This window comes from Giraffa tippelskirchi, chromosome 11, assembly GCF_054371585.1.
Source record: "Giraffa tippelskirchi isolate mGirTip1 chromosome 11, T2T-mGirTip1v1.2.pri, whole genome shotgun sequence".
In the NCBI taxonomy this organism is placed as follows: Eukaryota; Metazoa; Chordata; class Mammalia; order Artiodactyla; family Giraffidae; genus Giraffa; species Giraffa tippelskirchi.
This window is the reverse complement of record NC_137285.1, coordinates 99,968,140-99,981,987: the sequence shown is the minus strand read 5'-3', so window position 1 is coordinate 99,981,987 and position 13,848 is coordinate 99,968,140. Positions and strand designations below refer to the sequence as shown.

General features: G+C 41.2%; 1 protein-coding gene across 7 annotated transcripts in view; it reads right to left on the bottom strand.

Annotated features, from left to right (window-relative positions):
- The window catches only part of REXO2 (RNA exonuclease 2), a 120,777-nt gene extending 108,689 nt beyond the window's left edge, over positions 1-12,088 (bottom strand). For 6 of the 7 annotated variants that reach the window (XR_014069565.1, XR_014069569.1, XR_014069570.1 and 3 more), the window contains exons 1-7: positions 11,908-12,088; positions 10,937-11,020; positions 7,239-7,316; positions 6,513-6,624; positions 5,106-5,214; positions 3,862-3,915; positions 1,612-1,942 (exon numbers count right to left, since the gene is read on the bottom strand). Coding sequence is in view for 1 of the 7 variants with exons in the window: in XM_081544807.1 (XP_081400933.1) it covers positions 1,813-1,942; positions 3,862-3,915; positions 5,106-5,214; positions 6,513-6,624; positions 7,239-7,316; positions 10,937-11,020; positions 11,908-12,054 (714 nt within the window). In the remaining 6 variants the exon portion in view is untranslated. Of the gene's footprint in view, positions 1-1,505; positions 1,943-3,861; positions 3,916-5,105; positions 5,215-6,512; positions 6,625-7,238; positions 7,317-10,936; positions 11,021-11,907 lie in introns of those variants that run through there. The other variant, XM_081544807.1, reaches the window with a different exon arrangement.
- Positions 12,089-13,848: the final 1,760 nt, after the last annotated feature.

Sequence of the window (13,848 nt, the reverse complement as noted above, 5' to 3'; positions counted from 1 at the left end):
GCTTAAACAGTTAACCTGATGAATAAACAGGCCAGCTTGGTGGGAGAAACCCACGGCATTAAGAGTAGTACCTGCTTCTCCTGAACCTTCTCAAGCCTAGAGTTTTCGTTATCCATTCTTGCATTAGAATTTATAACATTCCTCACAAGTAAAGGCCAAGTAAAGACACAGACCATCTTGTCAAGTTTTAGTTAGAAGTGCTAGGCCAGGTCAAGGTCACCCTGTTAGTGAGGTCGGTGCACACTCTTCAGCATCGCGGTCCTGGGCATTAAGTGAACACCGACTTAAGATAAAGCCCCAGCCACCACAGCTACGGATCAGAGCAGCCTTCCCCGAGATCCCGGCCTGAGTCAATCCATCACCATCACAATTGGCCATCAGGGCAAGGGGCCCGCTGTGGACCAAGCACTGAGCTCAAAACTATGGGTAGAATGTAACTTAATCCTGACAATTCTTTGAGTTAGGTACTGTCCTTCTCACTTTAATGAGGCTTAGAAAGGAAACTTGCCAAACTCACTCAGTATGTTACAGAGCTTAGATATGAACCCAGAATTTGACTCAACTGCCCTGTTCTTAACTACTACACAATCCCGTCTTCCAATCCACTGAAGGTGATACCTATGCCACTCTGAGAAACGGAAAAAGCACTCGTCAGAAAAGTCAACTGATTTTAACGTTTCCATGAACTCACACTTCCAAACGCTTGTCAATCTGGCCTTCATTTCCTCATTTAGAAAAAGTTCCACTAAAGCCTCTCTCCACTCATAGGTTGTTGTATAAGGTAAAATAACTTAAGTCACTGAAATTATGAGATAATTAATTCCAATCTATAGTCCTGTAACTCTCACATGAGGATCACACCTCTATGTTCATATAATGGTCATGTAATTGAGTTAGGATGAAATCTAAGATCACCACAGAGGGCTCCTAGTCCACTGTCCTCTAGGAGAGGCGGGGTACCTGTGGGCCCTTCCCAATTCTGATTCCTTCTTCCATGGGGCATCAGTCTGAAGGAGATTTGTTGTATAGACAGATGACTCTAACGTGCCCTCTGACTGAGGACTCACCTTACTATTGAACTCCAAAACACACTAACTTAGGAGTTAAGATATTCAAACTGAAATCCTTCCTCAAATATTTACTCACCATTATACCTAGGGCAGCCAGTTATTTACATTCTACAAACTTAGCAGTGTGGCTGCCTTGCACATAATATCTATTCAGTAACCCTTGAATATAGTAAAGAGTAGCTATTCCAGAGCTCTGTTAGTTCGGTAACTATTACTAATCATGAGCCCAATTTGCTTCTCTGAATCTATCTCCAATTATTGTATTATTAACTTGTAAAGCGAGACAGAGTACTTCCTACTGAACTGAACTGAAACTTAGTTCACTCCTAATGGCACTATGAGAATGTAAACATTAGCCACACCACTTAAAAAAGGGAAAAAAAACCCCACTCATTTTCCAATCAAACTACTAAAGAATCGATAGTACAAAAAGGATTGCATTTCAATAGAACTAGCTTTATTATTATTTTTTTTAAACAAAAGAAATGTCTAAAAGCAAATACAGGTATGTACCAAGGGGTGGACGTGACCTGGTACTTACAAAGGAGTTGCTGTGTCATAAATGAAAACAGCATGTTAGGAGAAAAATAATTTTCAGGTGCTGTCTGCTTGAAAAATCTGGAGATGCAAGTTAACTGAAGGAAGGTGATCGGCCAAGCAAACAGCGTGAGCCCAGGAAAAAAGAAAAAACCACCAGAAGTTGCTTCCAGAGAACTACGTGGTGGCGGCATGAGAACTGGCATCAACTCACAGTCTTCTCATTTTCCCCATTTTCTATAATTTTCCTCTTCTTCTCATCTGTTTTTTTCTTGAAGATGTTATTTCGGTAAAACTGAAGTTCTTTGATGCTTTCGCTAATGTCATCAAGTGCCCTACAAGCAAACACACCACGCTGAGTTGAAATGTCCAAAAGCCAGAGGAGATGATCACCATTCTTCAAAGGTGTAACTTTTTATAAATAACTCAAGAACAATAGGTACTACTATAAATGCAACTATCTGATATCATCAAGAAGTGGAACGCTTCAGTAAGGCAAATTTAAGTGCTTGTTTTTTTAAAAAACTGTTTGATTTCAAAAAAAGGTGTCTACAGTTTAACAGATAAAGGTTCCCCAAACTGCTCCATGAGACAGTGACGTGTTCTGCCAGGGGCAGGGGGTGGGGGGTAGTTCCAGGGTCAAATAATTTAGGGAAAACTAGATTAAACATTTCCTCTTTTGAAGTTTTTTGTAAAGTATTTAATGTACTGATGTGTATTTTGAATTCCCCAGAGGAGGCTGTACGGTAGACACGATATTTCTAAAACTTAAATCGACCACACTTGTGGGATTCCCAGCACATGGCATATAGTTTGGCAGACACTGTGCAATACTTAATGATGTCCTGCACAAAATATATTCACGTACTCAAACATAACTGGTGACTCAGCCATCATAATAAACATCCATAAACAGACAGCACCTAACCACAGAGGAGCTCCCTCCTCTCTCAAGGTGATCTGTACTATCATTAAGGGCCGCCTGCCTCCTTCTAACAGCCTTCTTTCTTCTCTAACATGCTGTTTCTCATGTGCTGCAGTCTGAGAAATCAGGTACCCAAGATATTAGAACAGCGGGCAAGTAAATCAATTTGCTCTGAAGATGGGCCAAGGGCCGCTCCTAGAGATCAAACTGCACAAACTTTAGTGCAAGAGTTTTATGAGTTACTTTCGTGATTAGGGCAACAGTCTTGCTTTCTTTTCAGGTCTTAGGTATATGGTGGAGAGCTGAAGCTGTCAAAAATACAGCCTCTGGTTAAATCAAGGGACATCACATCTTAGCCACAATAATGAAATTTAAAAAGAGCTGAAAACCCAAAGTCCTTCTATAGCCCACTTTGTGGCAAAACCTGACCCACTTGATGTGAGGCTATTTACAATCACTGGTTATGCCATGTGGTGTGAATATCTGTACATTTCACTGTAGAAACAGCCACATGTTTGAAGATGAGTGCTTCCCCAGACCTCATTAGGGCTCTTACTCCCTTTCTAAAGCCTGAAAAATTCTGAAATCGAAAACACCTTGAGCCCCAACTGTTACACATGAGATATTCCAGACCTGTATTATTGTGCTGTAGTCCATGAAAGCCCAATAAAAAAAAACATCAGAATGCCAGGCTCTTTAGAGCAAGGACTTGGTCTTCCTGTTTGGCTAGAACTATGCCTGGCACACAGTAGGGACTCGGTACACGGAGGAAACAAACGCTGCCCTTAGAAGCCAGATGCTACATCTCCCATCACGTCTTATGTCCTTCCTGGAAGACCACAATGCCAACAAGTAAAAGAGGACTCTAGATACACAAGATCTTTAAATTCCCTGTGTAGTTGGGCCTAAGGCTGCAGACACAAAAAGAAACAATCTGAAAAACTAAAAAGTGTCGAAATTAGGCTAAATGCCTGTACAACTGTACACAAAGTGCTCAAATTTTAAATAGTTACAAGCCCATATGCTTGCTGGGAAGAAAATTAATACTGCTCACTACTAGAAAAATTACACCATTTCACGTATGTTCCAGACTAAGTTATCCACAAGTTTCAAAACAGCAATAAAGACTTTAAGACCATACATTATCTCACAAGGGAATGTTAGAAAACTGACCAGAATTCCCGATAATCTTAGCAAAAGCAAGTTATCTTTATGTGGTTGTCCTTTACTTTTCCCTCAAGGGACAAGTGACATTATTTCAAACAGTCAGGAATTCAGGGGTTATGTACGTGGTCAGTTGGCCAAGCACTTAAAAGGACCCAAACTTACCTGTGAGAAGCAGCCTTCTTTGGTGCAAATTCGTATTCTTCAGGATACCAGCGTCTATACACAGCAAAAACGGAACTCTCAAAGGAAACTGTCTCAAATGCACTGAATAATTACGTCCTTCAAGTAACGTAGTAACACTGAAAAAGGCCTTTGGGTTGTGACTATGGAGTTGCCACTTTGTCTGGGACTCCATCTCCCTCCTTCACCTCTCTTCATTCTATAGCTTCTTTTGGGGCAAGATCATCACTATGTAAGATTCCCAAATCGCGCACTCCAGCCCTGCCCTCTCCCTCGCTTCTGTCACGGGTATCCATGACAACTCCACCTAAAATCCACCAGACATTTCCAACCCCACACACACAAGGTCACTCACCATCCTCAACACACCTCCCTTCCCCTATCAGCCAAATCTACTCTTCCTCTTACATTCCCCTTTGTCTTTGAACAGTTCCATCACCCACCAAGCTGCCCAAACCAGAAACACTTTACACCTCCTGCCTGTCTTCACGCCCCCATTCAAGCACTCAAGGCCCTGCTACTGACCTTCTCCAACACGCTACATCCACACTGCTTCTGCCACCCACTGCCATTTCCCTAGCTCCTCTCTCCAAAATGGTGAGTCTTGCTCCCTCTTTTCTTACCACGTTTTAATCAGAATTATCTCATCGTATCACCCTTACCTTCCTGCTCCCCTATATCTTCGAACCTCTGTCCATTCTCTAGAATGCTCTGTCACCTTAAATACCTGGAAAATGCCCACTCTTCTTTAAATCTCAACTTGAAAGCCATCTTCTTTGTGAAGTTTCTGCTAACTTCCCACTCGCCTCACTCCTACAGTTGGGTGCTCCTTCTCTCATGCCTGCAAAATTCTATACACACTTTTCCCTGACCGATGTCATCACTCAGTACACGTTCCAGGTGGATTTTTTTTTTTAAAAAACATATCTGTCACTTCACTAGACTCTAAGCATTTAAGGGCTTTTCGTCTATATGTTCCCAGCACATTGGCCAATATGCAGCACAGAGATGGGTGTTCAATAAATTTTCTGGATTAATGAAATTTATATGGAAGACTTCTGATGTTCTTTCCCCAGGGCTCACCAGGTCAAACAAGAATAGGATGAGGAAGTTATACACCCACTTGGCTCCCTCAGTTCTACAGCTCTATTCAATTACTCTGTACAAATTCTCAAGGAAAACATGCTAAATGAGACAACTGAATGGATCCTAAATATAGCCCTTACCTGCACAGCTCTTTAACAGTGCTCACATCAATTATTCTATAATGAAGATGTTTCATGAACTGGGGCATGTATTTGTCAAGAAACTTCTTATCTGCATGAACTGAATTTCCTAGAAAGACACGAAGCATACCGCATCTGTGTATTTCTAGTGGTACATAAGAGGACATAAAAATTCATAAACTGTATTTAACTGGAGATGATTTTTTTAAATAAATTCAAACAAATCGTAAAAGCATCTCAAAACTTCCAAAGTAGGTTTGAGTGTATCTGATTAGATTACAAGTGCAGATTTCAGCGTATTTAGTCAGTTTAGCTCGTAATAAATTTGTAAATGGCACTCTACAGACAAAAGGATGAATCTATCATTCCAAATACTTAATGCTCAAATCTGTTACTTTTTAAGCTAATACCAGATGTGTAAATTTTCTCCCAGTATCATAAAATCCGCACCACCAACACTAAAAATTTAACTGAATCATGTAAGTAGATAAGCCTTTATTCAAATTTCAGTTTTAATCATATCCACATTCATGTTTCCACACAGTAATTTATACTTTAAAAAACACTAAATTTTTAATAAGAATTTTAAAATAGACTGCATTGGCTAGGGAGAAATTTTATACAATATATGCTCTAGTACTTAAGGTCAAAACTTTTTATGAATACTTAAGGAAAGTGTTAGTAACTATATCAGTTTACATTTACAAATACAAATATACCACCACAGGATATTAACCTCCCTTTGACATGATAGTTGTTTCAAAATACTAGCAGAACTGGCCTATTTCTTTAAAAAGTCAGTGTCACAAGGGGAAAGACAGGTACACATTTTTAATTAAGAGACTAAAGAGACAGAATAACCAAATGGAATGTATGAGTCTTGACTAAATCCTGGTTGAAAAACAGACATTTTAGATATGGACTCGATATCAGACTATGTTACTGAATTATTTTTAATCATCTTAAATGTGACAAGGATCTTGTGGTTACTTAAATGTAACAATGATCTTTTGGTCTGTATTCTTAGGAAATGCTGAGTGAATTTGTCATGATGCTTGAAATTTACTTTCACATGTCCATAAAAATAAGACAGATAAATACGGCACAAAGTTAACAACTATACCCAACTTTCCTGTATATTTAAAATTTTCCCATAATAAAAATATGTGGGAAAATGTTATTGAGCTAATCTGGGTATCCCAGGGCTCATGTCAGGTTTTAGGGCATTTTGCCTGATATTCATGTATAAATTATACAAGGAAATTTGAGCACAAAAGTAAGAGGCATAATCCAAATCAGGGTTAAGTGGAAGACACAGTGATCTGGGTGGATCTTTCTGGAACCACAGTCTCTTGAACCGCTACAAGGGAAGACTATCTACAAGGCAGACATAGGACTGGATTTTACCTGCAAGTGGACAGAGCCCTGGAGGAGTCTGCTGTCGCACAAAGGAGAGAAATTCATACTCTGCCTGCTGCAGGGTCATTGTACTCTCCTTCACTGCTTTGGTTAGACCAGACTGCAAGAGAGAATCCCCAGCCCCACCAAGACATACGAAGTCAGTTTCCAAAGGCATCCAGATATGAAACTCCACTTCTAAAGAGGGCAAATATAATCAGAGATAGACCATTTACAGAGCTCAAGTTCAAACTGAAACTGCCATCTTTGCAGTGATTTTTTTTTTTTTTTTTTTTTAAAGAATCCTAGTCAAATAAGTTATGTTCCTGATGGTTAACAGCATTTCCCCATGGTCAGAACACATGGTGCTCAAGGTCCAAGGATATAACCTCTGGGAAGAAACAACTAGGAACAGGAGAGCAGTATTCTCCTTTCTCTGAAAGCTGATGTCTAACCTTATCCAAAAGACTGACTCGAGCAACACTTGATAATCCACAATGCACTCGCGACAGACTGAATGCAGAAGAGGCGAAAAAGAGGACATTCAGGAGAAGATGGGCTCGAGAGATCCCAAAGATGAAAAGTGAACACGCAAGCAGTTTCCCAGGCTTGCCAAGCAATCTTCGTCTATCCCTTTTAAAAATACCATCCAACAAGGGTCTAGGACTCAGATGTGGGGGCAACAAGCTTGCTACTGATCCCCAAAGCAGCAGTCCTACTACGTGGTAATGTTACCTTCCCATGATGCTCCTTACACCAGTCTGACATGCTGTCCAGTAACTCATCTGGCTGTTTTATAATCAGGTTAGGACCCTGTGGATAGGAAAAGCTGTTAGTGATCCAGAATCAATGGGGATACACTTGGTTTCTGAGTTCAAACTGCTTTAAGAAGTAAACATACATACCAACGAAAGGAAGAAACATGAAGGCACTTTGTTAACTCTAAAAGTGGTCCTCATTCATTCCAGCATTGTTTATGATAATAAAAAAATAATGAACGCACATGTACACAACTGAAATGCCTATTAATGCCTGTTTTACAGAGTAAAGTAAATCAGAAAGAGAAAAAGCAAATATTGTATGTTAACACATACATATGGGATCTAGAAAAATGGTAGTGATGAATCTATTTGCGGGGCAGGAATAGAGACACAGACATAGAGAACAGACTTCTGGACACAACAGGGGAAGGAGAGGGTGGGACAAATTGAGAGTAGTAGCGCTGAAAAATATCCGTTACCATATGCAAAGCAGATAGCTAGTGGGCAGTCGCTGTGTGACACAGGGAGCTCAATCTGGTGCTCTGTGACAGCCTACAGGGGTGGGACGGGGTAGGGCGCGGGAGGGAGGTTCAAGAGGGAGGGGACATATGTATACTCAGGGCTGATCCACATTGTTGTATGGCAGAGACCAACACAACATTGTAAAGCAATTATCCTCCAATTAAAAATAATTTAAAAAAAAAAATAAAGGACATAGATACCTATCAAGGGTCAGCAAACTATAGCCTCAGCTTCTGGCATTTTTAATTGCCAGCAAGCTAACAATGATTTTTACATTTGTAAAGGGGGTTGTAAAACAAACATGTGACAGAGAGATATGTGGTATCTAAGCCTAAAATATTTAATATTTGGTCTTTTTTAGAGAAGACTTGCCAACCACTGACTATAAACAGTTCCTATCTTACCAAGTGAAAAAAAAAAAAGCAAACTGCAGAAGAGTATATATATGCGCTTATGCGTTCACTTACACTTGTTTAAAAGAAACGCACACATTTGTATATGCATATAAAATAATAAAATACTACAAAAATACAAAAACATTGGGGAGTAAGATCAGGAAGAGACGATAGCTGTTGAAAAAACCAACAGCTCACAATAAATATGTTTTGAATAAAGCTACACTGTTTAACAGTATTTTCACACTTAACAGTTGAAAAAGTCATTGGCGGCATCTGAAAGATTACAAAAAAAAAAAAAAACTGACCCTGAAATTCTCAGCTCCAGTTAACTGAACAATCACTTGAGAGTCAGAGTTCCAGCAGACACAGAAGCTCAACTTGTGGCATTAAAGCAAGTCATCTCCTAGTCTCTCCTTCTGGGAGATAGAGATAACTAACCACCCCTCCCCCTTCCCTCACAGGGATGTTACCAGGATAGAAGAAATTATACATATGAATATTCGAACTGAGGGGGAAAAAAAAGACTCTAAATCCAAGGTATTATTACGACTAAGGTGGTGAAAGTAGTTTGCAGTTACTGAGAGAAATGGCAAGAATTTGACTAAAATAGGCCTGACAGCTACAAGGAGTTTTTGCCAAATAAGAAAACGGGTGATGGCAATCTCCATGAAGAAGCAAAAACATGTGCTCTGAAAACTTTTTTTTTTAATTGAAGTATAGTGGATTTCCAGTGTTGTGTTAATTTCTGCTGTACAGCAAAGTGACTCAGTTATACATACATCCTTTCCCATTCTGGTTTATCTCAGGATATTGAATATAGTTCCCTGTGCTATTCAGTAGGACCTTGTTTTTTGGTTGATTTTTTTTTTTTTTTTTTTTGGGCTGTGCTACACAACATGTGGGATCTTAGTTCCCTGACCAGGGATCGAACCCACACCCCCACACCCCTCAACTCCCCTGCATTGGAGGCAGGAAATCTTAACCACTGGACCACCAGGGAAGTCCCCAGGACCCTGCTTTAGTAACACTTTTTTTTTTTTTTTTTTAACAAAACTAAAAATCTCATTATCACAAAACACAATTCTAAAAAACTATGCTGGAAAAAGCCAACGTCTATCAACTTAAGGCTATACAACTTACTCTAGATCACAATATGGCACACTAAGCTACCTACAGAAAAATTTCTGGGGTGGGATATCTGTTCTTCTAACATAAAACATTTTCCCCAGACTTGTATACAGAAATAAAACATTTTCCACAGAACTGACACTTCAGTGCCAATAGGCCCTTAGCAATTTCTTTTTTTTTTTTTAACATTCTTATCCTCATCCGACTGGGTCTATTTACAAATGCCACACTCATCTGCAGCTGTGAGACTACAGACCCAAATTTCCTCCAGGGTACATATCAAGTAACTGGTCCATTAAACTGTCAGTATTTCACATTATATCAACAGTCTGAAGGAAAAACTCTTCTCCAGCCAAGGGTAAGTAAGGTTGGTGAATAAAGACACTTCTCTTCACTATTCATCTCTAGAAAATTCCAAGTGACAGGAAAAAACAACCAAACCTAAAACTCAAGATTTATATAAAGTTGAGGGGGGAGGGGCTGTTTATGTTTAAAAAAAAAGAGAGAGAGATAGTTGCTACTATGAGAAATACAAAGTATCATGATTCTCCTGCAGCTGATATACCAGGAAGTACTTCAGAATGTCTGCCTGGTACTCCACAAAAGTAACAATTCATCTAAAATGGCTCCTCCTCCCTTACCTCACCAAGAAAACAAGTGGAAGTCTTAAGGTTAGATCTGTAAAATGTATCCAATGCCAGTAACACATCAATCAGGCCCTATGGAAACTTATTTTAACAAACCTGAGTTAGTTAAACGTGTTACTTCTCTGGAGTTCCTCACTGCCTCTAATACAGCTGACAGTATGACACGATTATTCAGCGCCCAGAACTTCACCCTCTACCAATCAGATGCTGTCATATACTTATTAAATGCTTTGTGAGTGGCTGAAAGGCAACCGGCAACAGGTGTGTTTTATTTGGTTTGCTTAATGTTTCAGTTAAAAGCAGCATGTTAAAACCTTAATCATGCCCCTTATGTCAACAGGATAGCTCATGGCTCTGTATCAACAGAAATTCTAAAATCTTAATAATGAGCTAGATGAATCACATGCCCTGGTTGAAAAGGTAGATACTGGATATATGAAGTCAAGTTCAAGTTAAGGTTATGATATGAAGAAGTCAACTTTGGCATGAGTCACCGATCCTGGCGTGACTGTAGCCGGTTGTCTTACTGGTTGGGAGCCCTTTACTCAGACTGCCTGGTTAAACTCTTGGCTTGCCCAGTAACTAGCCAGGTGGCCTTGGGCAAATTACCCAACAACTCTGTACCAAAACTTCTCTCTCCATAAAATGAGTATAACAGTACTTACCTTATAGTTGCTTTAACGATTAAGGGTGAATACATGTAAAGCACTTAGAATTGTGCCTGGCACGCACTAAACTCTTAGTAAATGATCGAATTTATAGTACCGAATTTTTGCCATAACTATTGAGAAATACTAGGCTCTGAGATGGATTACTTTGGTTCTAGTACCAAGCCCACCATGACCTAAAAATTATTTTGGACCTTAATCTATATCAGTTTTATTTTTTAAATAAAGAGATGAGGGGGGTGGGGAGAGACAATCGTTAGATTTCCAATACACTGTAAACAGTGGGCTGTAGTACAAGGCATCACCTACTTCAGCCAAAATGTTGAGATCAGAGTCAGTTATCAGACAGGCCATCTCAATAATCTGGTCCTTCTCAATGTCCAATCCTGTCATCTGCAATAAACAAACAAACAAACAAACAAAATATATATATATATATATACACACACACACAAAACCATCTTTATAGCCTACTGCACCCAAGTTTATTTAATAGGACATCCCTCAAGCATATTTAACTTATATTCCACAGCCAGGATAGAAGAGACAATACTGCTCCTTGGGAAAGTCCTCAAGGCACTCAATACGGGCTATTTATTCAATAACCATTTACCAAGGGCGGGCTACATGTCAGGCGTCACGGTCCTACTCTGGGGTAGATGCAAAGTTAGCAAAATAGAGTGCTGACAGCATTCAATTTTGGAAGAGTTAGACAACTAACTTCACTACATCTCTGTAGAGTTTACAAAGTTTTCATATTAATTACAGCACTTGATCTTCTACCCTCACTAACTGCACGACCTTGAACGAGCTGAATCCTCTCTCTCTCTCTCCTTCTCTCTCTCGGCCTCAGTTTTCTCCTTTGTGGAATGTGGGGTAAGGCTGAGTCATCTCCGGAGTCCCATCTGGCTCTAACAACCTAGGGTCCCGTGAGGCTGGGGAGGTGGGGTCTAGCAGAGCTGCTGCGCCCACCCCCTACCCCGGGGACCCGAAGCCCACCACCGCGTTAGGGAGGTCCACATCTGGGCAGAACTGGGGGTTAAGGGAAGCCATATGGATGACACCTCCCTTTGGAAAAGAAACCCCACAGTCCGGCACAGACTTCAACACCCGCAGGACTCCGGTCCCTCGACCTGCCCCGCGCCGCCCGCAGCCGGGAGGCGCTCACCTGCCACACCTGAGATCCAGACACCGCTGCTCTCCCCGGACACGCTCGGCTACTCGGTCCCACCCGAGAAATCTCACTCGTCTCCCCTCTCCCCCTGATCGACCTGACTCACCTCCAGGTCCACCCAGACCATCCGCTGACCCATGCTCTCCCCCGCCGCCATGGCTGCGCCACCTTCGCGGACACCCCGCGCCCCGAACTGCCCGCGAGTCCCACCCACACCTCGCAACAGCCTGGAGCCCAGGGAGCCGCCTAGCATCACCCGGCACGAGCAGCCACGGCCCCAGCCTCTCAGCCGGCGCTGGCGCAGGCGCGATAGTCGCTAAACGTCGCAAACCCGCAGGGAGGCGCAGGAGTGAAAACTACAAGTCCCAGCAGCCAGTGCACCGACTCTCCCTGAGCAGTCCGGCTCAGCTGCCGCATGGGCTGATGGGACTTAGAGTCTTGCCTGCTGTTGCGCCCGATTGCCCCGCCCCCGCCACGTGTTTTCGGATGTTACTGGACGCGCATGTTTTTCAGAACTAAGTTTATTCTTTTCCAAGAGTTATTTCCTGAATTTGGATGAGTTGCAAATCGCCTAGCTGAGAAAGAGCTCTCTTACTTTAACTGGAAAAAGACCTGGTTACTTATTTATTTCAAATTGTATTCTTCTTTTTTTGCTGTGTTTTTCCTCCTTATTTTTTTTACTTATCTGTCATTCCACACTTTCTTATTTACATGCGACAGCAGAGCGGTGTGCTTTTTAAGCCGGAAGACCATCTCCACCTTTAGAAATCCTTAAATGAGATCTTATCGGAGTGATCACTTAGCAAGCTTTAGGTGCTGAATAAAATCTCTTTCCTTCATTGGCAAAGGGTTACTTCTTATTCCTTACGGAGGGACTTGGCCGACGTGGTCTGTGTTTCAGTTCACCTGTTAGGTGTCAGTGGTAATAACTTCCTACTCCAACCTTACAAGTTCTCATAGTTAAATATTGTGCTTGTATAACAGATCTGTGCAGAAAATTACATTAAAATGAATTAAAAACAACTTTGCCCGCTCTGCAATCTGCTTTGGTTTTGATCCAAGTTTTTAATCTCCTCCACTAACAGCTATAGTTTCCATTATTTCCATGAGTAGAGGTGGCCCCCAAAAGGATCTTTCGACACTGGAGTGTCAAACTGCATGAATCTCTTAAACCTTTGGCTATTCAGTAGCAAGTTGGAGTGCTGGGTACGACTTTGTCACAAGCATTGGTCTAGGCCTAGAATTATGTCTTCTGTATATTTTTCTGAAAGCCATATTGCCTCTAATTACAGAGTTGGTAGTCCATCGCACAGTAATTCATACCCAGTGAGCTGGTTTTGTGAGACAGAAGACATGTTGCCTAAGAAGAGCCATCAGTATAACATAGTGTCCTGGATTTCACTTTCAAGTTCTCTGTATACCCAACCCACCACCTGCCAGGGCACCCCAAAAATCTCTTCAAAAGATCATCAAAGCATGTGCAGGTCATGTGTGTGTGTTCTAATAATGAGTCACATTGTTTTCCTGTAGCTTTTTACTCACTTGCAGCTTACTTTATAAGAAAGAGTGTACAAAAAGTAAAAATTAAAAAAAAAATTTTTTTAAAGAAATAGTCTACATTTCTTCTTCAGTTTTTTCTTCATTTTAAACTTGATTCATAGAAAGTAGTGGAGATGGCAATGGCAACCCACTCTAGTACTCTTGCCTGGAAAATCCCATGGACGGAGGAGCCTGGTGGGCTGCAGTCCATGGGGTCCCTAGCGATGGACACAACTGAGCGACTTCACTTTCACGCATTGAAGAAGGAAATGGCAACCCACTCCAGTGTTCTTGTCTGGAGAATCCCAGGGACGGGGGAGCCTGGTGGGCTGCCATCTATGGGGTCGCACAGGGTCGGACGCGACTGAAGCAACTTAGCAGCAAGCAGCATAGAAAGTAGAATCAGGTGAAGTATGTAAACTTTTATCAATTTCAGTTTTTATCCTCCTGAAGTATTATTATATCCTTAACTTTTCACAGATCACCTTTTGTTTTCTAATTTCCTACT